We start from the raw sequence: 27,053 nt of genomic DNA, 5'->3' as shown, positions 1-27,053 counted from the left end.
GCAACGGTACCCGGAAAAGGATCTTCCGCTTTTCGAGCTGCCAGGGCGCAATTAGCTTTTCATTTAGATGCTGTTATTGTTTCCTTTTCTCGCTTAATGTATTTCTACACGAGGCGTCAAGTCCAATTGTAGCCTCAATGTATGGGACCTTTTTTTTTGGCACTGGTATCTCTTTCTATTCGTTCTGCCAATCATTTTGATTGTTAGTTTTGTTTTTGTTCTATTTTACTAATTTCTACCCAGAGGCCAATAATATCCTCTTATGCAGAATTTATTTAATGGATTTTTATCAGGTTTTCAACGCTTTTTTTTCTTTTTTATCCGCTTAAATATTGGATTTTGATCGATTTTTGACATCTTATACTCCAAATCTGCCCCGAAAGTTTGTATAAAACAAACTTCTACGTCCAAGTACCAGCGGCAGTCCCGTGGTACAGTCGTCAACTCGAACGACTCAATATCAAGCCCGTCATGGGTTCATGGGTTCAGTCCTAGAATGGACCGTCCCCCCGTAGCTAGGATTTGACTATCCGGCTACGTGGTAATGAATTAAGTCTCGAAAGCCTGTATAGGGCCGGCATTGTCCGCGTAGGACGTTACGCCAAATAGAAGAAGAAGAAGATCCAAGTACATGGTCCCTTTACCTAAACATGTAATACATTTAATTATACTTTCACGAGACTATTTATTTCCCAATTGAAGTTGTTGTGCATCCATGCCTGTTAACAGGTCAAGTTTCATTTAAAATTTCCTATATGGATATGGTGCCATCGTAGCCATAGCATGAACACTCATTAGTCTGCGATTTTTCAGCCTCAAAGCTAGAATTATATTCAAGTGCCTGCTCGAAAAATATAAAAAACAAGGTCGTATTTTTCATTTATCCCATGGTGCATTGAAGTTATGGAATCTAGAATCTATGTCATCCAGTAGAAGCGATAAAAATACCAACCGTCTAAATACATACACCTTGGCATAGGCCCACCTGTATCTTATACCCACTTTGATAGCTGCTCGAAAACTGCTATACAATGCAAATTATTATTATTATTATTATTATTATTTTTATCATTATTATTATTATTATTTTTATTATTATTATTATTATTTTTACTATTATTATTATTATAATTATTGTTATTATTATTATTATTATTATTATTATTATTATTATTATTATTATTTTTATTATTATTATTATTATTATTATTATTATTATTTTTATTATTATTATTATTATTATTATTATTATTATTATTATTATTATTATTATTATTATTATTATTATTTTTATTATTATTATCATTATTATTATTATTATTATTTTTATTATTAGTTTTATTATTATTATTATTATTAGTTTCATTATTATTATTATTATTATTATTATTATTATTATTATTATTATTATTATTACTATTATTATTATTATTATTATTATTATAATTATTATTTAATTTCTTTATTTATTTATTAATTTATTTACGTTATCAGGCGATAGCCATAAATAATCAATACATATTCATAATTAATGAACAACTTAAACATAAATAATGCTAGACCTTTAATTTACATCTGACGAAGGTGAGAAACAGGGATGTGAAAATCTGCAAATTATTCAAGTCTATTGTAGCTGACACACATTTTAATTAAGGGGTCGTTAGTGCCAAATGAAGAAGATCGAAATGTGATCCTGATTAAAAGCCTGGTTCTAAAGATCCCTAGTAGGTGCAGAAAAGCTGCACTGATTTAAAATTTCTTTTATTATAATTTCTTACGAAAAGGACGCATCATTCTTCTTGACAGATTTTCTACTCCAAAGATAAGTTTTTTGAGTCAAATATAATTGTTGCACCAAATAACAATAGAAATCTCTGACGTTATTTTATCGTTTGAAAGCTGCTAAAGCATACATCAATCTTTTTTTTATTATTTTGGGTTTTAATTTTAAATTTAAATCTCATTAAGGGTTTGAAAGTTGTGCCGCGGGCTGCATAGAAGCAGTTCACCGCGGACTTCAGGGTACTCAGGCCTGTCGCAAGCCATTTATTTCATTTGCTGTTTTTGAATAATATATTTTTAAAGCCATAACATGATGAACATGTTGATTTACAAAAGCCAAAGCATGTAAATATGTATTATTGGCACATGGGGAGAGCAATTCCAACGTGTTTTGGATGTCAATGTGGATGAAATCGTATTTATGTGGGCGGTCATACGCAGTCAGATTGGACACTGAACTGCACACTAACCAGACCGCTGCTGGAATACGCTAGCATTGTATTGTGGCCCGCATCTACTGGAGCCCTTGCGCGGATAGAGTACAAATACGATTGTTCTGTGCGTTATCTGTTGTATATAGTGTACACAATTTGACTCGAGTGGGCTTTGCAGCCCATCGATTAGTAAACGTCAAACTAAGCTATAGTAGTTCAATACTAGCATTGATAAAATTCCAACTTTCTCGCGAAAAACCCGTTTTCAGCTGTGTTTTTGCCCCGAAATTCACAATACCAGTACATCCCCAACAACCAGCGATTTTTGGTTATTTGTTTGCCTTTTTCGAATGGGTGGTAGAACCATTTTTAATTAAACTATGAAGTATGTTGCCTCAAATATCCCAAAACTGCGAAAAAAAAAAGAATGGTTGAAATTCAATTGTCGGACAATATTTCAGCCTACTGTGTGCTTGTATCGATTCACGCGACGTTTAGTCCGCCTAGCAATCTCGTGGAAATGTCATTCCAGCATTCCAAGGAAAAAAAAGGGCCGCTTATTTGGCCCAAACGCCCCAAAGCCCTTAGAACCCGCACCAGCCAGTTTGTGTGAATTAATAAGTTCGAATGTTCAGCTTTCGAATGAATTTTGTGCTGCTCGATATGCTATGTTTATTTCAATTCGCTTTGATTCTGTTAAATGCTTGCTCGCAATGTCACGCAATAGCTCTCTACCAGCAATCAATCAGTGAAGCTCTCTGCAACAAATCGTTTTCCCGCGAACTTTGTGCCGAGCAAATGAACAGTCTAGAACAATAGACGGAAGATGTTTGTAAGGTAAAAGCAGCTTGTAAGGTCGCCGAAAACGTAGGCGCCAGAAGAGCCAATCATTGTGGAAATCGTTGCAGCATAAATCACCCGCACCAGAACCAGATGCGTCGAGCAGAGAGTCGCTATCGATGGCAAATGTTTCTCGAGCGATCCTCCCGCGAGAGGCAGTTCCGCCCGGCACTATGCAATCTGTACGGCACGCGCCGCTTACTAGCGGGGTTTTGTTGCTGCTAATATCATTATTAGCAGCCCGGTGGTTCGGTGGTTGCGACAAGCTGGGCTGGAATATTGCCCCTTCCGGCAGCACGGCAGCTAAATGTATGGGCAGCATGTTCAGCAGCTGCCTGCAAAGCTATGCTTGCCAGCGCAATCTATACTACTGCCTGCTCCCGGACGAATGTCAACACGGCACCGTCGGAAAGGTTCCATTTGCCAGCTTCGGTTCGGATTTGAATGGGGGGGAATCGGGAGGCCCTGAAACTAATCAAAGCAGCCTGTCAAAAGCAGTCGCCCCAATCGGGTAATCCGTCCGTGCTGCTGCTGCTGCTGCTGCTCCCCGCTGCAACTAAATTGCGAACAGTGCGGCATGAAATTGTGCCCACAAAAAGGAGCTGTGTCCCATTGTTATGTTCCAATCAGATGTGCTGCGGGGAAGGACGGGTTTGGGGCCAGCAAGAAAGAAGCGGAAGCAAGCAAGCACATCGCTCAAAAATTATTCTCATTCCCCTTGTGCGGGCGCTCGCGCTCTCCATCTTGCGATGTGACGGTGCGGCACATTATTTGCTTATTGGTGGATCCTGTGGGAGGGAGGAAAAAAAACACAACAAAAAAAAAAAAATGGCGAAGAAAATACTGGCAAAACCATCCCAGTTTTAACAAACTGCCCGCGGGAGCAAGGCAGAATAAGGTCGCGCCACGTACACTTTGACAGTTGGGCGGAACAAAATAATAATAATAATAATAATAGCAATAACAGCGAAAAAGAATGAAAAGAACAAACCTCGCGCAACATGCTTTGAGGTGAATTTGCCTGTAAATTCGCTGTAAATAGTAATGCGACATTTTTGACCATTTTCTTTTTGCTTAATTTTAAATTTTTTTTTGCAGATTCTCCGGGCTCTTTGCTTCCTCTCTTGCGGTGCCCCTATTCTACCAATGTCCTGCGAGGGCGGCCAGCTATCAACCGATTGATGTGTTTCTGGTGTGTGCGTGTGAGTTTGAAGTGTAGAATGCTGTCGCGTTCTGTGCCAGCTGTGGCAGAGTTATTGTGTCTTACTGGAATGCTTTTTTTGTGATATTTGTTTTTAAAAGTTACTTTCTAACGTAAACATTGTTTTACAACACACACACACACACACAAACACACAAACAAAAACACACACACACACACACACACACACACACACACACAAAACCACACACACACACACACACACACACACACACACACACACACACACACACACACACACAAAACCACACACACACACACACACACACACAAAACCACACACACACACACACATACACACACACACACAAGAATACACGCACACACACACAAAACCACACACACACACACACACACACACACACACACACACACATACACACACACACACGAATACACGCACACACACACACACACACACACACGCACACACGAATACACGCACACACACACACACACACACACACACACACACACACACACACACATACACACACACATACACACACACAAACATACAAACAAACACACACACACACACATACGCACACACGGACAGACACTAATACACACACACCAATACATACATACTTTGTTTATTTCTTCACCATGTTTTTCAACACGTCACCTGCCAACGGGTTATGAGATTCGGCGTCTCCGGTGTTCATACGATGCCATCAGCCCATGGAAGTGTCGAAAATCATGCTGAAGAAATAAAAAAAAATGTTAGTCTCAACATGAAAATTCTAATTCATGATGGTTTACATGTTGCACGCGGCGAACACACATTGTTTACATTCGAACATTATTTGGAAAGCTCTGCATTGTTTTTCCTCCGTGCCAAAGCCAAAGGCCTAAAAAGCTTCCGCGTTTTTTCTTTCGCGTCTGCTCGCCTGTAAAATCGGTTTTGTTTGCAATTCTCTAAACCCTTTCATCGTCTATCCTCTGGTACAGGTTTTGACGCGTGTGCGTGCGTGTGCGTGTATGTGCATATTTCAACCAAGTTTTCACGCTCGATAAAGGTTCATTAGTGGCTAGTTCTTCCGTTGCGGCAAATTCGCCGGTTTGAAATACACTTCCAAATTCTGCGTTTCCGGAGTGCTGACTGGGCCGTCTATGTGTATGTGTGTATGTGTGTGTGTGTGAGTGTATATGTGAGAGTTTGTTTTCATTCTCCTTCTCTCTTCGTCAACACGACACGCAGTGTAGCCCGAAACTCGAAACCACTGCACTGGTTTTTTTTTGCGGCCCCGCAAGTTTTTGTTTCCTATTTCCCTGCTGCTGCTGCTGCTGCTGCTGCTTCCTCTGGTTTCGGTGACTTTCATCAATCAATCATACGCCGCAGCGCGCGTTACGGCAGCCACGCCTCTGCGTGGTGGCCGTGGTCGAGCAGCTTCAATCAAATCTAATCCCGGGCCCGCCGGCTTCCGGTTCGGATTTTCCAGCAAAGCCCCGCAGTCTGTGCAGCGCCCCAGGCACACACACACACGCACAGACCGTTTACACCGCCGGGCGTACGGGTATGGTACAAGTGGCAGCCTTTGGCGGTGCGGAGCGAACGCCCCATTGCGAAAGAATAGAGAGCGCGTACGTGGTGCGTTTCCGGTGCAGAATCGGATCTGAAATTTACTTTTTTTTTGCTTACTGTGTATGTTCTTTTTCATTCTTTTTTGTTGTTGTTGTTGCTGTTTGCTGTAAGATTGTGTAACAGCTCTGTGGGACAGAGGATATTGATCAAGTGCGACCGACCATCGATTGGTAAAAGGTAATTTTTTTTTTGTTTTTTTTTATGTCTGATCCTTTAAATTCACTTTAAAGACATAGCTTCGCCATGCGTTGGTGATGGCGTGGTTCACTTACCTGGTGACCGCTAACCAACCGCCTGCAACAGGGTGCGAAAAAGAAACGCAATCATCCGGCGAGAGCCGCCCGGCACTAATTAGCGTAATTGCATTGCGCGAGCCTGCGATTATAAATTTAATTTTTCAACGTCGCTTGAACGGCGTAGTGTTTTGAAAAGTGACCGACCCCTGCCGGGAACCATATAGTGTCGTTCCATTCCACCCGGAGCTCTCACATTTCTGTGAACACCGAAAATATCTATTGCTGCACCTATTGACAGTGGTGCGCGGGATGGGTGTAGTTGTGCGTATGCTTGCCAGTGTCAGTTGGTGAGGGCCTTCATTTTAGCAGCAGCGCGTCAGCTACCGGGCGCCTCCATTTGGCAAGGTGAAACTTTTTAAACAGGGGCGCACTTTCGGTGCCACTTGGAACGGGATTTCGGGAACGACCCAACAATGTGTTGATTAAGGTTAGGCCGCTTCAGGTTGGACTGCAGGGACAAAAAATAAAATGCAAATTATTTGCTCGATGGAGGCGCCCGGTTGCTCACGGAAGAAAGCTAAAAAACACACACACACATACTTCGTCTCCTTTATGTGGTGTTGTGGAAAAATAGGTTCAGCACTCACCTTGTTTTCACACACACACACACACACACACACACACACACACACACACACACTTGCCACTTGGGATATCGTTCGGCCCATATGGCTATGAGGTGAGATAGTGGTAAAAACCAAAAATGTCACATTTGTTCACACAGTTTATCGAAAAGTTTCATGCCAGCGCTACCGCCGATCAAATAGTGTCGAAAAAGTTGGCCAAGAAAGGTGGATGAAAGTGGAAAGCGGAAAGAGCAGGTAGTTTTTTTTTATTGTCGCACTTGCCCAACTCCCCCCAACTCTCCGGCGTGTGCCACTGTCACGGTGTTGCTCGGGGATTGGGAATTGATCTAGTAATAACATTCGATACTTTATACGCCGGCTGCTTTGTGGTTGCATGATATGCCAAGACAGGCAGCGCAGTGAGTAAGAGAGAGAGAGAGAGAGAGAGAGAGAGAGAGAGAGAGAGAGAGAGAGAGAGAGAGAGAGAGAGAGAGTGAAATAACACACGGAAGGAGTAGGAATACAGATAGAAGCAGGGAAAGAGGATATGTTATCATCCTTCGCGCACCACTGTCCCCAAAAGTGATCAAATAACATCAAATAAGGTGGGGGTGCGGGTGTGAGAGCAAAAAAAAAACACAGGCGGTAAAGGGTAAGAGGGCGGACAGATATGAATACGGCAACATTGCCAGCGAGGATGGGAGGGCGGGGCCTTCATCCTTTATCCTTTATCTGGTGGTTTATGATCGGGAGCCTGCCGGGCGGTGTGCGTAGTTCGTTACGGTAATTGCTTTCATGCCCGGGCACCTCCGTTCGCCAGGGACGCCAGGCGGGGCATGCATTATGAAGTGACGGTTTTTGATCATATCTTTTACGTCTAATACACATTTGAATGTTGTGCGTGTGCACTCACGCAGGCGAGCAAACCGAGCGATTGGTAGTGCAGTAAATAAAGCGTTTGCGGTTAGCCACGTTTGCTGCGGTGCCACGTTTGCCCGGCGTACCGTTTATCCGCCTTTGTACGCTGGTAGAGCGCCGGCAAGCTGCCCACAAGCTGTTGGCGTTGGCCGGCGTAGGAAACCGTACCAGTTTCGAAAGCCAACATTAATTAAAATCTCCAATAAGAAGACCGGGGGAAGGGGAAATGTTTTGCACCCATCGTGCAAGACGAGCAACAGCGCTGATGCAACTGTGCCCCTCGGACCGAGGATGTGTGTGTGTGTGTGTAGTGCTTCCTCATTTTAATCAATCACTCATTGCTCATGCATCGACTGTTGCTTTTCCGGATGTGCTAACTAATTAAGTCGAGCTTTGCAGAGGCGTACATGCGGACGGGCGATTCGTCCCGAGATTGCTGATCAGTCGAACCTGAAACGAAAGTTAGCTCGTTAAAAATTGTTCACAATCGAAGCTGGGTGAGTGTTGGACGGGGCTTTGTTACCTTCATCGTGTCATCGATATTTCCGGGCAGTGGTTTCATTTGTGTCTTTCCTAGAATGTCCATCCTTTTCATAGATGAGCACTTTGTTGCATTGGGAACTGTTGGGAAGCAAGCTGCAGGTAGACAGGTTGGTTTAGTTTTGTTCGAATCGCAACTGCATACGAATGATTGCTCATTAGCTGGAGAGAAGGAGAGAAAGTTTACTGCAATTGAACAAACAAGCAACTTGTTAACAGTGATCTGTGATAGTTGAGCTGATTGGTGGTTAGTTTTTTTCACCAGACAATTTTCGAGCACTTTTCAAGTTCTTTTCGAGTACCTTTCGAGCTCTTTTCGAGCACTTTTCGAGCTCTTTTAGAGCACCTATGTTATTGAATATTTGAAACATTCAAAAGACACAATTTCTTCATTCCTGAATTTCGAGCACTTTTCGAGTACCTTTCGAGCAGTTTCAAAAAATGTTTTAAAATGTTCTAAAGGTGAAGCAGCGTACGAGCGGCAAAGCGAAAAACCTATCAAATATTTATCTTGCCTGCTGCTCGATCAGACCTGCTGTGACAACGGCAAAAGCAATCTTAAAAGTGCGTTTCAAATTTAGCACTCCGATCGCATGCTGAGAGCTTAGGCTTTTTGTAATTTGTGTCGCGATGCTAATTAAATTAAGCTTCAACCGCCCGGCACAGCACCAGGGGCAGCATAATCGCCAGCCAAGGGAGCATTTGTGTCCACGGTTAAGCTTAGACATCGCTGCGTTCAAAGCGTTCAATTATTTTTGGCTCCCGCATACTTCAAAGCGTGCGTTTCGAGAATAAAAAAACACTAACGTAGCAACATCTCGCCAAACCTGCGGGCAGGAGACACCGTACAAAAAAAAAACAAAAATAAACAATCACCCAAAGCATCTACACTCAAGGATACTGAAGAACGTCATCACGATATTTGTGGCAAAGCCTGTTCCCGACCGTACTTTGTCCGGGAGGCGATGTTGTTGTTGTTGAGCAGAAGTAATATATTTTTCAATTTCTGTCCCTTCCCATCCGGCAGCCTGCAGTGTAACGTCGGCAGCGTTATAATTAAGTCATAATTCTTTAAAATCTTTCGCCCCATCACATCTTCGAACAGTTTCCTTGCCCGGATGGTGTCTTCAAGCAGCGTAAAGCTCCTTTCGCAATCAGTGTCATGTGTTGAAAATCACGATACGATGCACCGATTGCGTTTGCGAAAGTGCCATCAAGTAGGGCTAGCTTTCTTGTCCCCCTCCCTCCCCCCCCCCCCTCCGACTGCAACCAGAAGAGTGGGGACGGCTTGGTTCCGAAGAGAGCGGGAACGTCAATAAACCGCTCGCTGCCTGTCACAGCCACAGCGAGGGAACGGCAGCCAAACCGGCGGCACCGAAAGCGGAGCGCCGGAGAACGGAAACACACGTACCGTTCAATGCAAACATGATTGAATCGGGCAGACCCCGGCAGTCGATTAATGTTGCCGATAAAAAGCGTCGACCCGAGAGAGGCTATAAATGAAGATCGACTGCCAAGGTGTACCGTGCCCGGGGCTACCGCCCCGGGCTAGCTATTTGAAACCGCTTCGTGCCGTTGTTTTGCTTTGTGTGCCGCTGCAGCGGTGGGATGGCGAAAGAGGAATGGGGAGGAAGTGTTACGTTCGAGCAGCTGCTGACAGCAATTTACCAACATAATGTTTCCCTCGGTGCGCTCGCCCCGGGTACCGGTTGGGCAGCGGTAAAAGCACTTGCGACGACTAGCCGCTGGAACACTGCCAGCCGCCAGCACCGGAGCATAATGGAGCGCAATGTAACGCAGCAAATGAAACCACTCGATCGCAGTTTGCAGCATTATTCTGTTTTGTTTTGTTTTGTGTTTTTTTATTATTTTTTTTGTACCGTCGCACCGCGCACAGTGATTACAATCAATGTGGGAGTGTCTGAAACCAAGCAAATGGTTAGTTTATAAAGTGTATATGACAGTATGATGAAGTGAGTGTGACTTTTTTATTATTCAGAACAACAGATAAACGGAAAAAAGAAAAGCATGATCTTGCTTAAAAGTATAGATTTATCCTATTGATTACATAATTATACATTGCATACCTTTAGGGGCTAAATATGGTTTTATAAATTCCACTTTTCTAACCAAACATAGGTTCATCGCGATGAGCACTTTTAAGTAAATTTTAAGGATTTTGTGAGATTTTGGTGACGCTTCGCAACTGTTTGCATCATCAAACTAATGAAAATAGCATTTAAAAACTATTTGCATACCTTTAGGCGCTTTGCTAGAGCCGCATATTTTGACAACCGTTCGAAGACCAATTTTTAGGGGCTTTACGATACTAACCAGCTTGTTTATATGGAGTTTGACAGTTGGCCTCTAACCTCACATTTTCAGCCTAATTTTTTTCTGCGTAAAAAGTATGTAAACAAACGCCGATTCGTCCCAGACTCGATTTAATTTAATTTAATTTTATCTGATGAGGCATACATATTTGGTCAAGAAAGGTGAAAAAACTGTATAAATCGATGTTTTTAAATTTATTAAAAGTACTTTACCCCATGCAAACAGAACACAGAAAACAAGGCGACTTCAAAATGCAACCTTTTTGATACACGATCAATATTGTTCCACTGACAGGCTGAAATTAGCGCTAAACTGCATACTTTTAGGCGCTTTTATAGAGCCAAAGATACTAGAAAAAGAATTCTCGCATTGTACTCAAACTAATTGCGTTCACCGTGGCCGCTGCAGCTTCTTGGTTCCTCTTGTGCAAGAGTGGATTTTTGTTGAACTTTTCCTGTTGCAGTACCTGTGCGTGAAAATTTTCCCCGATGGCTCGTGGCGCATTCAAACCGAGCGTGCAGCCGGGGCCGGTTTTAATCCCATCAAAACAAACTATCTGCGAGCATAGGTGTCGGTCGTGGGTTTTCCCTCCTCCCACCTAGTCTTCGGGTAGTAGAATAATTGAAAACGCCCCAGAGAATCGATAATGAAGTCGCCCTCTCTCTCTCTCTTTTGCCCTCTTTCTTGCCCTCTTGCTTGACTGGCCTTCATGCCCGCACCCGCTCGTCATGTAAGATTCTTTTGGTGCCGAGTTTTCCCTTTGTTTGATATCGCTTACCCCTCGCTTTGGCACATTTTCGTCTCGCACACCGCTCCCCTGCTATCGCCACCGCGGGCGGGCGCTTTGTTTGGTTTGGTTTGGCTGGGCTGAGCGGAGCGAAATGAAAACGTAACAAAACACCTGGGCGGCGAGCGATCGCTTTCGGGCAAACTAACTAACCCACCGGACCGAAAGTATTTGCCTTTATTGCCTTGCACCAACCAGCTGCTACTGATTGTTGCGAGCAGCGGGCAGGCGCGGGCAAAAACAAAAGACTCGAGAAAGCTCGAGAAATTCCTGCCTCAGCACGAGCCGGACGGAGCGATAAAGAAGCTGGGCTAAACGGTGAACGGGCAGTGCCAGGGGATTAGAAGGGGAAGGGATGAAGTAGGACGTGTCCATTGAGGTGGGAAGAAATATATATATTTATTCCACTGTCGTCCTACTGCCTATCGGCCCTCTTCCCCTGGCCCGCTGCGTGGAGTGGATTTGCGTGTTTGTTCGCGAGCGAACAGAAACAAAACAAGACTAAAAACCCAAAGAAACCCAAAATGATCGAAGAATTAGCACCCGGGCACCGGGTAAGTAAGTTGCGGGCGTAAATCCGCTCCCACACACACACACACACACGTTCTGTGATCTGGCAAAACTTCGCCAATTAAAAGCGGTTTGGCGTTGCCTTTTTTTTGCGCGTTCTCTCTCCCATGCTGCTGACCCACGGCAACCAAACAAGAGAAAACAAAAAGGGGTAAGGGATTTGTATTGTTTTCTTTTGTTTTTTTTTTGCTCCTGCCACAGCACACCGGGCACACACGTTGTTTGCGGAAAAGCGGATATTGAATTGGAATTGGGGGTTTGGCGCGTGTAATCAATTTTGCGTGCTCATCCCAAGCAGGGACCGGCAAAATAATGCAATCAAGCCTAAACCACCATTCACTTATTCTGCACGAGAAAATTTTCGTAAAAAATACAGCTTCAGCGTGTCATTCATCTCAAGCACTGTGCTTGAACGTGTTGCGATAGCACTTGAAGCATAGTGTGTAAACGCATCCATTAAGAGCCACTAGTGAAAAAGCGAACTACTAGTGTTTAATTGAAGAACAAGAGAACCCGTCTAGAGTATACACATCTCGTGTAACATTTGATTTATGATCAGTTTACAGAAAAATAAAAACAATAAAACACGCGTTTTTAGCACGCTTTCCAAGCCAATCTTCAATGTGCTCATCATTATTCACCACCTCGAGGACGTTTTTCAACAGCTGTCAAATGGTGTACTTGCATCATAATACAATTTCAGTTCTTGCACATGATTTTCAACACACTACAAAGAACTGTCTCACTCAATCAAGTTTGAGACATGTTGAAAATCATTTCCAAGAACTGAAATATTATTGTTAAATGTTGAATTTGACATTTACCAGCTGTTGAAAAACGTCTCGCAAGCATTGAAAAATGTTGTAGACAGTCGAAAGATGTCTAGGAAACTCTGTATATTTGCATCACAATGGCATTTCAATGCTTCCACGTGAGTTGCAACACATCACAAAGAACTGTCAAACTCAGTCCAGCTTGTGATGTGTTGAAAATCATGTTTAAGAACTGAACAATGTTTGTGATGTAAATACAGTATTTGACATCTGTTGAAAAACATCTCGCAAGCAATGGAAAATGTTGTTGACATTCGATATTGACTCGGAAAACCCTGTAAGCCAACTAAAACCAACACAATTGCTTTAAGAGCGTGAGGGTTGTTTCATTACTCATTGTTTCCATTATAATTGAAGTATAAGTGAAAGAATCAATTAAATAAAATTATTTTCAAAATGTTTTACAAACGCTCCGGTGAAAAAACGAAAGCAATAAACCGTTCAATAGTTGAAAATCATACTGAAGAAAATAAAATTTATCATGATAGAAATGAAATGTCAGACTGAAGTGGATTAACATCTTGCACTCGCAGAAAAACAATGTTTTCATTCGAAACTGACTTGGAACACCCTGTAAAGAGAGATACTTTTAAACCTATTCGACCAAATATTGCCAAATATTTAGTGAATCGAGCGGACGGTGTACTAGAGATATTATTGTTGGGTAATTTTTATTTTCTATTCTTAAGTTCCTAAACGCTTTTTAAGCCTTATGATGGAACTCGATTTCGCTCGAGGCTGATTAATTGCTTTAAAATAAGTCAAAACAATCTATTGCATATCTTTAGGCGCAAACTGCGACCTATGATGGAACTCGATTTAGCCCGAGGCTTAATAATTTGCTTTAAAATTAGTTAAAACAATCTATTGCATATCTTTAGGCGCAAACTGCGACTATGAAGGGGAAACATTTGCCTCCGGTAGTTCTTTTCACAATTGTTTCAATGTTTTATATTGCTTCATTTTCTATGTATTCTTCAATTCTCCACCAATACGAAACAGCTAATCATACGAATGTCGTTTTTCTTTTTCCAACATCACCCCCCCCCCCCCCAATACTGAAGGAAGTATAGCTGAGCCGTAACCTAGCGACAGGATGAGATCGCCGGCGCTCGGCGACGGCAAGGGCATCCCGGAGGAGCTGGTGTCCGCGGTGATGCAGGTGCTGCTGGGCGAGAAGAACTACAGCGTGAACGGGGACTACAGTGCGCCGTACCTGAAGCCGGTCGTCGCCCGCATCTACCCGCTGTTCATACTGCTGTACGCGATACCGACCGCGCTCGGGCTGACGCTGAACGTGATGATCATCGTGTACATCAGCAAGTACAAGCTGTACCGGGACGTGACGCACGCGTTCCTGGTCAACCTGGCCGTCTGCCACTGCGTGCAGTGCGCGTTCGTGCTCCCGATCACGCTCATGGTGATGATCATCCAGAACTGGGTGTTCGGCCAGTTTCTCTGCTTCTTTCTGCCGCTGCTGCAGGTAAGCGTGGGGTGCGAGATTCAAATTGCATACCGGTAGGCGCTAACAGAAAAGGTGTGTGCCCCCCCCGTTGGGTGGCAATCCGTACGGCACAGGGTACATTTTTAAGCGTTGTTTGCCGACTGGCGGAGCATTTCACAGCAACACTCTGTCATCTCTTTGTTTTTTTTTGTTGAAAATCAAAGTGGCGTTAAAAAGTATGGGCAACTTTAAACCGTCTTTGACCCTTTTCAGCTGAAAGAGACAACACCAGAGGGTTATCTGTGTTTTAATTTTTTCTGCCATTAATTATTCCTTTTTTTCGCGTTTAACGTTTGCACAAAGATGAAAAACCATAAATTTAATCGCCACAGCAGCTCCGTAAAGCTTCTTTTACTTTTATTCATTTTGTGGTATTTGTGGAAAAAAATGAAAAGGAAAAAAATGTTTTTTTTTAAATTTCAAATAAAACGAAAGTCCTCTTAATCCAGTCCGGAGATTTATACGCGAAAGTACGCAATACTGTTTGCATATTCAATATCGAATTGGATTTTTTTTGTGAATGTGTGCGTGTGTCGTACTTTTTTGCGATTACCAGCACCCAGCAATTAAGGCGCATGTGTTGTGCCATCAATCGTTGGATAATTTTTACGACCCACTTTCCCACGACCGTCGGCTGAGCCGAAAGCTGCTGGGAACAGGGAACAAAACTGTAGCTGTTACGATGTTATTGCTGCTGCCAAGGGGGAACCACCAGCTTGACGGCGAAGCAGTGCGCGAAGCATAACGCCGTTACGTAAGTCAATCAATGGAGATCGAGCGGGTGCACTCTGGAGGTACATGGGTGCGAACGATGGTTCAATTGTCGCTACGCAGTACACAGTGTCACAGAGGCAGGCATCGAAAGCATCAGCCAAGCCGAGCTAAAGCTGAGTCAAAGCATCATTCTAGAGCCTTTATAGGGTGGGGGGGGAGGGGGGGTAGATGATAGGGTGGCTACAATGTGTGCTGAAAACTGAGCCAGCCAAGTGCGGTTGATCCTTTAACATCATTATAATTCATTAAAAACCATAATCCTCCTTTCGTTTACGGCATGTGCTGGAGCTTTTGCCTCGAAAGCTCACCCACAGCTGCGGTTTTCTCCTTCCCACTCGAATGCTAGAGAAAAGGGGAAGAGGCGTAAAAGCAGCTGAGCAATGGGGGAACCCCATTTGCCTAGACCGGGTGCCGCTGGAGCCGCACCGAGGAGTGCGTATTTCGCGCGCGGGCTTCAGCAATATTGCCTCCATTCGTTTCGGGGAAAATCTCCTGCCCTAGAAATTGGGCGGCACGCGTAAAGCGCGAAACCACCCCGGCAGCAGGCAGCACCAACACCCTTCCCCCCTACCCCCCCGTGCAGGGATTTGGGCTTGTTGAATGGAAAGCTTGTTTCGCCAGCCCTTTTGAATAAGGTTGGCCGGCCTGGCAGTGCCGAAGCCGGGTTTAATCCAGCCAGCTCGTGCCTCCCTCTCCCGTTTCCTTCCTTATCTTTTCATCGCCTTCTTTATCTCTCTCTCTCTCTCTTTCTCTCTCTCTGGCTTCTCCATTCCGCCCCACCCCGTCGTTGTTGTGGCCAATGTTAATTGATCCCAATCGGGCGGGCAAATATTTAGCCGCAGAATGTGAGCGGCATCGATTTTTGCGCCACCTTTCTCCTTTCCTACCCTATCGTGATCCTCTACCATGTGCTAGCCTACTACGTCCATGGCGTGTAGCGGATTTATTCCGAGTGTTACTGGGGTACGGTGGGTAGCAGGCGTTCTCAGCAGCAGCAATCAACAAGAAAAGAAGTCAAAATCATTACTGTGAATCGTGGGAAACGTGCCGCACGCTGCTGCAAAAAGGTGGTAGATGCGTGTGTGTGTGTGTGTGTGTGTGTTTGCGTGTGATTAGAGAATGAGTAGAGGGGGAAAGGAAGGCGGCAGGAGGAGGTCCAGCGGACGTGTCGATATGATTATTTGCAAATCATAAATTATCGGCTCACCAGCAGACGGTCCAAAGAACGGGTCCCATTTCTCCATTTCTCTCACCGTGTTTGGTGTGTGCGTGTTTTTTCATCCAGAGCTGGATAAGGCACTGGGCAAAAAATATAAAGAAAATGTTCCGTACTTAACGAAGGTGAAAGTGGGGGGCTGGCGAGCACTATGAAAAATATGCGTTTGTATGTAAAAGCGCTTTTGGAGAAGAATTAATTTATGGTTATCGATTGCTGGTTTTAGACGAAAAGTTTAACCACGTGTTTTCTGAATTCTAGTTAAAAAGGTTAAATTTAGCTTTCGTTTGACAAAATAATGAATAATATAAATTTATCTTATAACACGCTTATGAGAAAATAATTCATTGATTGAACTACTTTTTGTACGCCTAAATGTATACATATGGGCGTTTACAGACCAGCAGACATTTGTTCTAAATTTGTAACCATTATCTGCTCGAATGGTGCTCGAAATACCAACAATTGCGTAATGTGTGCGTGATGAACCGTGTTGAAAGCGTCAAAATTTCGTTGGTGCGCGTGTAAGACCTTATTTTATTTGTTTTGTTTAGATTCATTTGCTTTGAGTTTTGGCGAAACCATAAGGCACATTTCGTGTGGCATTATTTTGTGAAATTTTAGTGTTTTTTTTTATGTATAAAATGGCTCTACGACCAGTGATAAGGATTGGAAAAACAAATTATTTCCCAAAGAACAAAGCAGAAAGCAACGAAAAAGCCACATCACAGTCGGTTTAAATGGTTTGTTATAAAACACCCTTAAACTGGTGCAGGTTAAGGGAAACTTACGGCTTCCCAATCGAGTGCTTGGTAAACATGGTGAATCATCATTTAAAATAACTGTCAGAAACCGGTCGATAAGCTCTTACCCGTCGTAACGTCTCGAACGACCAGCTTGCCCCAATGACATTGTCGAGCATGAATTATCGACAATTCGAGAAGTTTTCCTTAAACTGGAGTCTTAAACTGCCCTTAAACATCATCCCATTTTAAGGACATTAAGAAAAAGCCCTTTAAAATCTACTGTGATGCAATTTTGTATTGTTTCTTTCTTCTGGTTTGGTTAGCAAATATCGTTTCCTTTCGTTATAATTGACGTCCCACAAAATTTGCTTTCATTTTTCATCAAAAACCAAAGCTAAAAATGTAAAATGAGCACGAAGCTATCGTCTAGGGATAAAAGAAAGAAATACCAAAAATAGGCGTTTTGAGTACTAGTCGAGCAGATAAAGACAAACAATGAGTAAATGTCACTTGGGTGGTGCTAAGTTCTCTCGAGTCAACCATCGGTATCAAGTTTTTAGTAGATTGTTTTTTTCGAGCAGTTCATTCCACTGCTCTTGCTAAGCCTACGCTACGCCTAAATGTATGCATTCCTAGCAACAACAAAATCATGCCCAACGGTATCGGGCAGCGACTAATCAGCCCCAAACAAAGCGCACTAATTCTTAAGGCAACACGTGCACGTTCGGGATCTCGTGGGACACACAATTGGGATACACTTGGCAGCAGCGTATCTGATTGATGTATTTGTTCCATGCAATTAGTACAAGATGCTGGACCAGAATTGCCATTGCCACACTGCTCCGGTGCAAAGCGAGGCCAGTGTGCGGACCAAAAAGCCCATCGTCTGTCCATCACTCATCCTTTCCTTCCCTTTTCTACACGGCGGTCAAATCAGGCACAAGCGCTAACTTTAAACAGGCCGGAACTAACTTCATTAGAAATGCTAATTTGATTGCAGTCGGAAGAAAAATGGCCGTCACGTGCAACCAAATCGCCGCCGCCTCGTTCGCTCGCAGGGACGCCCCGGGGCCAGCAAGTAAAGATGGGATTTTTATCCTTTTTCCTTCCCCTCTGTGTCACTCTCTTTATCTCTTTCTCTTAAACACACGTGCGTATAAAACAGGAAGATTTATTTGGCAACATGATTCCCGCTACCCACTACACCCTCTCGATTTTCTGTCAGCCTCCGTTTAGCAAAACCCTAACCTTTTTGACACCATTTTGCACTTGCCCGACCTGTTTTGGTGGACACGCCGGGGGGCAGCGAAAGCAAAGAAAAAATAAAAACAACAAGAAACGAACCCCGAACCTTTCTTCTCAACATCGATAAAACAACACCGCAAAACGATACAAACTCTCGTTTGAAGGGTGAAAAAGGGAAAGCAACAGAGGTAGAGAGAGAGAGAGAGAGAGAGAGAGAGAAGCAAAAAAAAAACAAGGAAAGCCTCATTTACTTTCGCTAAAAAGCACATCCGACGAAGCAAAGCAAGGAAGGAAAGCAAAAGGCAAAACAGGAGATGGCTATCCCACAAATTAAATTATTGCTCGGCCAGAGCGCACCGATCAAAGGGTTGTTCCCTGGCTGGCTGCAGGTTTGCCTCGGGCGGCCATCACGCGGACCGGCCCGAAGGTTGAGTTGAAAGTTTGAAGCTTCACGAAAGGCTCCAGGGAAAGGGTTCCCCGTCTAATCGCAGGAATGTTCCAATCTTGAAGTATTTATGTAGCTGTGTGTGTGTGTGTGTGTGTGTGTGTGTGTGTCGGAGTGTATATTAATGTGTTGCGCTGTTTCTGGAGCTCACTAGTGCAATGGCAAATGTTTACCCTTTGCTATAATTCATTGCGTAATTAATTGCTCCTAATCGCTTGAAAGCTAGTGCAAATTCGAGCAGTTGCCGGGTGTGCGTTTATACCGCACGGGTACGGGTGCTGGCGAGTTTATTTTTCGTGTGCCCTCTTTCCGGGGCCAAAAATACACCTCGGTGGGCGTGGGCTCGTGTTCCCAGCATGCCAAGAAAGCAGGAACACGCACACACCGAACACGCGTTCCACAAACAGAGTCGAAAATCCAGTCTTCCCGCCCCATTCCGGTACGGACGCGCCATCGCACGCAGTAATTAGTCGCGGCCATGGACCGAAGCTAATCGGCTGATAAATGAAAGTTTTATGCAAATACAAATTAATTTACCGACACAGCGGCAAAGCCCGGCCGATGTCGGCTGAAAATTCCCGTCCCAATCGACCGACCGCACGACCGCTGCTCGATCGATGCTCGATGTTGAAAGGTACATTATTCACAGTGTTCGGTGTGCTAAATTTCGACACTCTCGTCTGCTTGCCTCTCTGCATCGCTGTGTGTGTTGCTGTGTGGGGAAAAGCAACCCCCCGTCCCGTGGCGCTTCGCACACACATTGAGAGCGGTCGTTCGGTGCTCTTGAGCCGGGGACTTCTTAATCTGCTCGAGCGCGATCTGTCTGTATTATTAACAGCGGCAAAGCGTCTCCAGTGGCGGTGGGTGTGCGCGCCTGTGTACCGAAGTTTGGTGGCGTACCAGTGTTTGCCGGCGTGTTGCGCGTGTAGTATGTGACTTCTGGCGGCAGGCTGGTGGCTCGAGTGGGGAGTGGGCACCAAAACAATGTAGCACAAGCACATACAGAAGCGCACCGTTCGCGATGGTGGAAGTTTGTTCCACTCTCTGCAACGACCGCCATTCCCTCTAGCCGCTTACCAAACAAACGAAAAAACATAACCAAAACAACGTACCCAAAGCACCCAGCGTTATGCGGGGGCTCCCTTGCCAGTTGGAAACTGCACTTTTCCCAACAGCCAAAACCTCTGGGATGGGATTAAATTCGTTGTATGAAAAAAAAGGAAATCTCAACCAACCCGCACACGCTTGACGATGCAGAAACAAAGAGAGTGAAGTGGGCTGCTGGCAGGAATGCGTCTTCACTGTTCGAGCGCGGAGTTTGTGCAAACAGTGCTTCATCGTGCGGCACCATCAGCAACAATTTAGAAGCAAAAACCCACACACACACACATACACAAACGTTAAGCGATTACTTTCGCAATTAGGTACGTGTTTCATGCTGGCTCAGCATGGGTAGGGATTCCCATTTTGGGTTTTGGTCTCCCTACCGCTGCAGACAGCAGCCTTTCGTGTGCTGCTCGGCCGCGCTTTCCCGGCCGCTGACAGGGAGCGCACGTTTTTGGATTCATATTTTCGGACTTTTGACAGATACACCTGTCACGGGCAGCTACACGTTTGCTGCACGAGGACTTGGCCGGGGCGGCGCAGCCGACCGAACCAGAATGAACCATAGCAGCTAACTATCCGCGCGACCATTTGTTCCTTTTGCTCTTAAACTATACCCTTCTGGGTTGGATTATAAAAGGAGGATGGAGCTTTAATTTATGGCATTGGGTTTGCTAAACAGGTAGCAACAGAAGGTTTTAATAAAGTTATCAAAATACTTGCATACATTTAGGCGCAGTAGAGCAACATTTTAATAAAATATATTTTTTCCTATGTGACAATGGGGCCCTTCACGATTCTAGTCAGTTTTTTTGTAAGGAGTTTGACAGTTGGAGGCTGAAATCATGTAAACACTCTATACAAAACCACACAAAAAACTAGCCTGCAATTTTCAGTTTGGATTATTCTAACCTTAAAGCTAGAATTAGATTCGAGTACCTGCTCGAAAACACAGTGTTGTTTACATTTATCCCAAGGTGCATTAAAGAGCTCAAGTGATGGAATCTAGAATCAAAGTGTATGTAGTCCAGGTGGTCTCATAGCATTTTTATAACTAATTTTAAACATCACTTTTTGACAGGATGGGTGAAAACTTTTGTTCAAACAAGCTTTCTGGAGGCTTGACGAATACTCAAAACATAAAAAAATAAAAATCAGCCTTCAAAATTCATACACCTTGGGATAAGCCCACCTGTATATTATACCCACTTAGATAGCTGGTTGAAAACTGCTATACAATGCAAACAGCAGACAGGCTGAAATTTCAGGCTACGAACTTAAAACGGAAAGGGCCCCAATAATTATGAGACAAATGTAAACAAATTTCCAGCTAATCTAGAATTGAATTCGTAATCAATCGAACGTTGATATTTTGCGCACATTTAGGCGCTTTAACAATGTTCAGTTATGTTCGGTTGAATAATATTTAGTATTTTAATAATTAAATACTATTGCTATTTGCTATCGATCAACGAAAAATAATTAAATTGCCTTATTTGCCACTCGTTTGCTGCATTTTGTTGCAGCTGTTTTCCTCTCCATGTTCCTCTTTGCATACCTCGCGGCATTCTGCGGTCGCATCGGCGGGAAATGTTTGCTTTCGCCAACCGACCATAATGAATCATCGTATTGCATGCCTTCAGGCGCCTTAAAACAAAAACGAAATGTTGGTATTTTCCCTTTATTTACCATTTTATTTAACTCATGTAAATCAGTTTCCCTTTATTTACCTTTTTTTAAACTCATGTAAATCAATTCAGGTGAAAAGAGCGCAAACAAACCTTTTTTTAAACTTTTGCATACTTTTAGGCGCTTTAAATTTGCTAATGCCAACTTCTTGCCTTTAATTGACGATTGAACGGTGTTTCATGAACTTTTGCTAAAACAGGATTAAGCGCATAGCATAGCATATCGATACAGTTTTAGCCACGAAGGGAATCGGTTGCTCCCTGGGAACCGCACCACGTAGGGAACCGCACAATGAAGAGGAGGAAGAAAAACAACAGAACACCAGGGAATTGAACCATCGCTGGGAAAGTTATGTTTTGCATCCGTTTCGATGAAACCACTTCCCCTTAGCAAATAAGCGAAAAATAAAAACACTCTTGACAGGATACACTCCCAGCCCTGAACACGCATCCCTGCACGTCCCCAACACATCCGCCACCGGGCAGGAAAAAAAGAGTGTTTTGCCCGCCTGCTCTACGGCACTTTCGGTGCTACCGTGGCAAAGTTTCACAGCATTGCTTCACCTCGCCTTCAAAATCGAAAATCGATTCTCGTCACACGTAACGAACGGCACGGCCGGGAGTCCCCAGAGGGAGGGCGCAGGAGGGTGTTTTTGGGGTTGTAGAATTGGTAGCTTGCGGGACGGGCAAAATTAGTTATACATTTTTTTGTGCTGAGGGGTTTGCAACGGTGGGGCAGTGGCTTCATTATGGCGTCTCACGTGAGCTTTGATCGGGTTCAATCGGTTCAAGTTTTTGTGCGCCTGGAAGGAGCGAGGGCGGAAAACGAAACTCGCGTGTGGGAGGGAGTGGCGCACGAGTCGTAAAACCATGACGTTCATAATTATGGTTCACGTGTTGCGGCAGTGTGCTGCCCCGAGGGGGTAAGATTGAGCGGGATGAATGATGTACTACAAGAAAATATTGATATCCCGTCGCAGGGTCATCCATCGACGTCAAGGGCCGTCACCGATGGCTGTAAACTGGGGCTGCTTGCGCACAAAGCACACGCTTGCCATAGCAGCAGCTCCGATCTGTAGCGCCGGATTATCGCACTGGAAAAGGCGCTCATAAACCCCGGTATACTGCCGGTCTGTTAAAAGCGTGTTAAAACTGTTTACATTACAAATTAATCTTTTCCGTCGCTGAGACGCAGCGCTGCCGAGGCTGTTCATTAATAACGGACCGCTCGAGCGAATAGTTGGAAGTGTTAGCAAATGCTGTAAAAGCGTAAACTCTGAAAATGGCAATTAATATCTCGGGAGTAAGGTTTAAGATTGCCGTGCGACGGTTCGAGCGTAGCGCCGGAATCTATGCAATGCGATAATTTCGTGATGTATTTTTACTGATTTTGCTCATTAAGCTCATTGGATTACAAAACAGATGTTTTCAAGAATAACGTTTCAAGAAACATTCAACCATTCAAATAAATATTTCAAGATGCAACACCTCTTGAACCTTAATAACCAAGATAGTGGCAATGTTGGTTTGTTCTAAAAATAGCTTGAAGGTGGCACTACATTTTATGTTAATTATCGTTGTAACTGATTTATTGAAATATCTATAAAGATCTCACGCTGGTAAAAGTAGGCGATAATTTATAGCAAAGCTAAAATAGCTAGCATCAGTTAGCATACCTTCTCGTTCTAATTGTTTCTGAACGAGATTGTACTAAAAGTTAAGAACGCCTAAAGGTATGCAACGTACTTGCTACTACCCAACATTTATACTTTCAAGTTGTACTTTCAACAATCAATCCTGCTTAAAGTGGCGTTTAAACGCCTTAAACGCGTTTCCCAATCAATTAAACGTCGCACCTTGCATAGCTGTAGGCGCTTGCAGGGCGGCACGGCGTAAAGTTTCGGCTTATAAACAGTTTTGCAATTTTAATTAGCGACATACTTGCTGTATCCGGTATGCGGGCGTCCAACAGCCTCGAGTGGTGCCGGAGACGACCCGCGACCTCGTCGAAACAATTTCCACCGAAAAGCCATTGTTACCAAAAACAAAGCTCCCCCTCCTGCGCGTACCGAGAATTGTAGCGCTGTTGTGTTATTTGCGTGTTTTTTTTTTGCTTCGGGTGAACCGTTTCGTCCCATCACCCCGAGAGGGACAGATTTGCGTGGCGTGCGCACATTGCTGATTCGTTTATTTCTTTCCCTCTTACTTTGCAGGACATCCCGCTGCATGTGGCCATGCTGTCTCATCTGCTGATTGCCTGGGACCGCAAACGGTGGCTCACCGATCCGCTCAAGGTGCGGCTGCCGGCGTTCGTGTGCAGCTGCGCTTCCTGGCTGGCCGGGCTGGTCATCGCCCTGCCGTACCCGATCTACACCACCTATCTGGACCTCGAGGTGAGTGAAAATTGCTTTTCACTGGAAACCATTCCAGTTTGTTAAGAGGGGGGAGGGGGATGTTAGATGTTGTCCGTTAGTGCGGTTTAGGTTATCGAGCACCGCGTGGTAAAGGTGTTGGGGAAGGTAACGCGATCCCGTTTATACTACCAACAAGCCATGTTATGTCTATCTTGAAGTTAGTTTGGGCAGCTTTGTGGCTGCACGAATCAAGAATAGTAGGAAGCGGTTGATCATCAACCCGTTTGCTCCATCATGCTTTAATAAAACGTAAATTAATTACTACATTCCACACTGTTATCACCCGTTTGCCCGTTTGCGCCTGCAGCTAGGCAGCACGCGCTTCATTTTGTTGTTCTTCTGCAGCAATAGTGCTGCAACAAAGGAGAGTGGAGTTTATGCTAAACTTGATCGTAGCTCGTAAAAGTCCATTATTTTGCCTGCTCCTCCTTTGAACACCACCCTCCCAGCACTGCTGCTTCGATATATGCTTGATGGCGCCTGAAGGTAGGCAAATTGTTCATTGCGAGTATTCTTCGTGAACTATTACTCAGCTTCGATAATCATTAGTATGAAAAAGCATTTCCACTTTGAACAACCGTTAACTTAATTCTTCGTTAACGCCTAGAGGTAGGCAATGCATGTGCACACAAACGTAATTGTAGCGCTTTGAACACGGTTCATCACGCACAAATCCACAATTTTTGGTATCTTGAGCACCATTCGAGCAGATCATGGATTAAATTTAGAACAAATGTTACTTCCCAAGTGACATTTGTTATCAAATTTTAACCATGATCTGCTCGAGTGGTGCTCGAGATACGAACAAATGTGGATTTGTGTGTGATAAACCGTGTAGAAAGAATCAAAATTTCGTTTGTGCGTGCGAATGACCTTCTTCTATTGGATGATGATGGTGCCCAATTCGTTTTAGATTAATTTCCATGAATATTTGGAGAAAAAAGGAGATACATTTCGTACGGCGTTATTTGGTGAAAATTCGATGGTTTTTTTTGTATAAAATAAATTATTCGACCAGTAACAAGCATTGAAAACGTTATTTAGCAAAGGATAGAGAAGAAAGCATCGAAAAATACACTTCACAGTCGATTTTAGAGAGCTTGTTCTAAAAGTCCCTTAAACTGGTGCAGTTTAAGGGACTTTTAGAACAAACTCTTTTAGAATCGACTGTGATATGGCCTTTTCGTTGCTTTTTTCTCTATCACTTGGGAAATAACGTTTCTTATCCATACTAATGGTCGTACAACCATTTTATAACAAAAACACAAAATTTTCACCAAATAACGCCGCACGATATGTGTCTTTATTTTTCGCCAAATATTAATGCAAATCGATCTAAAACGAAACGGACGCCATCTTTATCGAAGAAGGTCATTCGCATGCACAAACTAAATTTTGATACTTTCTACACGGTTTATCACACACAAATCCACATATTTTGGTATCTTGACCAACATTCGAGCAGATCAAGGATACACATATAGAACAAATGCCACTTGGGAAGTTTCTCCTGCTTGAAGAACTGAAGTGCCCATCATGAACGCCTAGAGGTAGGCAATGCATTTACATTTTGACAATGCATATTTAACCGCTTCGCAGTCTTGCGTTTTATTGTTTTTTTTTTTAATAACTGAAATTAAAAAAATATCCATTAAGGGCCAGAAGGTAGAATTCTCGTACCAGGAAAGATGTTCGAATTATGTCGAGCTTTTGCTTCTTGACAAAATATTCCAAAAATCAGTATGGATGTTCCTTTTTTCCACGCGATCTTCCACTTCCACTGCTTCCAGCGTCTCGAGCAGCACCGTTTCATTATTCAAAGTAGCTGGAAAGCTCGACTCCATTTGTTGCCTTCCTCGCCAACGCAAAGCGAATGTGAATGCTCGGTCGCTTCTCTGATAACGCTCATCAATTATCAATTGCCTTCCCGGGAAAGCGTCGCTACATTGCCGGTAGGGCGCCTGCAGGTAGGCAATGCCCACTACACACGCCGGTGCACGCAACGCCCGGTCGCGCCATTCGGTTTTTGGAGCACATTTAATTTCACACCAAGTGGGATGCGAGTGGCGAGCAGCTTGCGCCCGGCAGTGTGTTTGTTCGCCGTTGTTCGGTTGCTCAAAACGATGGCGATAATAAGGGATGCCTGTCCGGTCGCTGCAACGGTTGTGCGCTCTCGCCAAAGTTCCAGCGTTCACGCGTGGACGGGCAGAATTCGCAGAGGAAGCGCAAGCACGCGTTCCATTATCAGGCTTTTTTTTTTTAGTTCTATCGACTTTTTGTTACTTTTTTTGTGCTTGTGTTATTTCAATTTTACTTACATTTTTCTGGTTTTTCGCTGGTGTACACCGCTATTTCACCGCTTTTTCGATTCGGAGGGTAGGTGTTTTCTATTGTAGTCTCGTGTCCGAAATGAATTTTCCGCTCAACCGGCTCAACGCATCGTCCGATTGATAGCTCTGTACGGCAAGTGAGCCATACACAGTCGTGTGCGTGTGTGTGCGTGTGTGTGTGTGTGTGTGTAACGTGCGTTTCTGCGCGCCATGCCATAAATCACTTCGACCAGTCGTCCATCTCTCCGCTTTCATCTCTTTCTATGTGTCTACTTCCTCTACCTATGCGAGAAGATTAATCCATCCAACCAGTCCGTGTGCGTGTGTGTGTGTGTGTCGTGTGGCTAAAGCCATCCACTAAGCCGGTGCCCAAAAAGGTGGAGGTGTTGGGAGCTTTTATCCCCTACGACAGGACACACTTTGCAGGTGAGCCCTTCAAGAGCGGCCATCATTTCGCAACCCGGTTCGACCCGTTGGTCCGGCTGGTAGTGGAAATTAAGCACACACCAACAACCGCTTGTTCGCTGTATGCTGTAAGCCGCTCCGTTGTATGTGTGTGTTGTATTTTTTTTCCAAGATCGGTACCAAAAAAACACGAACCTTTAGCTACATTGAGCTGCCTAATCCAGCGCAAAAGCTGTCAAAATTCAAAGCGGCTGAGTCGCATTACGAAAATCGTTTCCAAAATGCGCCCTAATGCCGGACCCAGCCTCTGAGGAACCTTTTACTGCAGGAAGGGGAAGGGAGTGGGTAGGGAAAAGTGACACAGCACAAAAGCATCCAGCCACGCGTGGCCGGGCAACGGCCTGCCGATTGCAAACACAATCGGTTAGTTGTTGTATTTTTGTCTACTTTTTCTTTCACACGCTCTCTCTCT

General features: G+C 44.1%; 1 protein-coding gene across 4 annotated transcripts in view; it reads left to right on the top strand.

Annotated features, from left to right (window-relative positions):
* Positions 1 to 27,053, top strand: part of LOC5666817 (uncharacterized) — an 82,956-nt gene that overhangs the window by 3,818 nt on the left and 52,085 nt on the right. Inside the window, exons 2-6 of one of the 4 annotated variants that reach the window (XM_061653253.1) lie at positions 4,155 to 4,258; positions 5,233 to 5,872; positions 5,990 to 6,043; positions 13,775 to 14,193; positions 23,646 to 23,825. In XM_061653253.1, the coding sequence (XP_061509237.1) occupies positions 13,807 to 14,193; positions 23,646 to 23,825 (567 nt within the window). In that variant the 5' untranslated portion in view covers positions 4,155 to 4,258; positions 5,233 to 5,872; positions 5,990 to 6,043; positions 13,775 to 13,806. Of the gene's footprint in view, positions 1 to 4,154; positions 4,259 to 5,232; positions 5,873 to 5,920; positions 6,044 to 13,774; positions 14,194 to 23,645; positions 23,826 to 27,053 lie in introns of those variants that run through there. The other 3 variants (XM_061653249.1, XM_061653269.1, XM_061653260.1) reach the window with 3 other exon arrangements.

The sequence above is a fragment of the Anopheles gambiae genome, chromosome X (genome assembly GCF_943734735.2).
Source record: "Anopheles gambiae chromosome X, idAnoGambNW_F1_1, whole genome shotgun sequence".
Lineage (NCBI taxonomy): Eukaryota > Metazoa > Arthropoda > Insecta > Diptera > Culicidae > Anopheles > Anopheles gambiae.
Note: the sequence above shows the minus strand (reverse complement) of the source record. Positions and strands in the feature narration are given on the sequence as shown.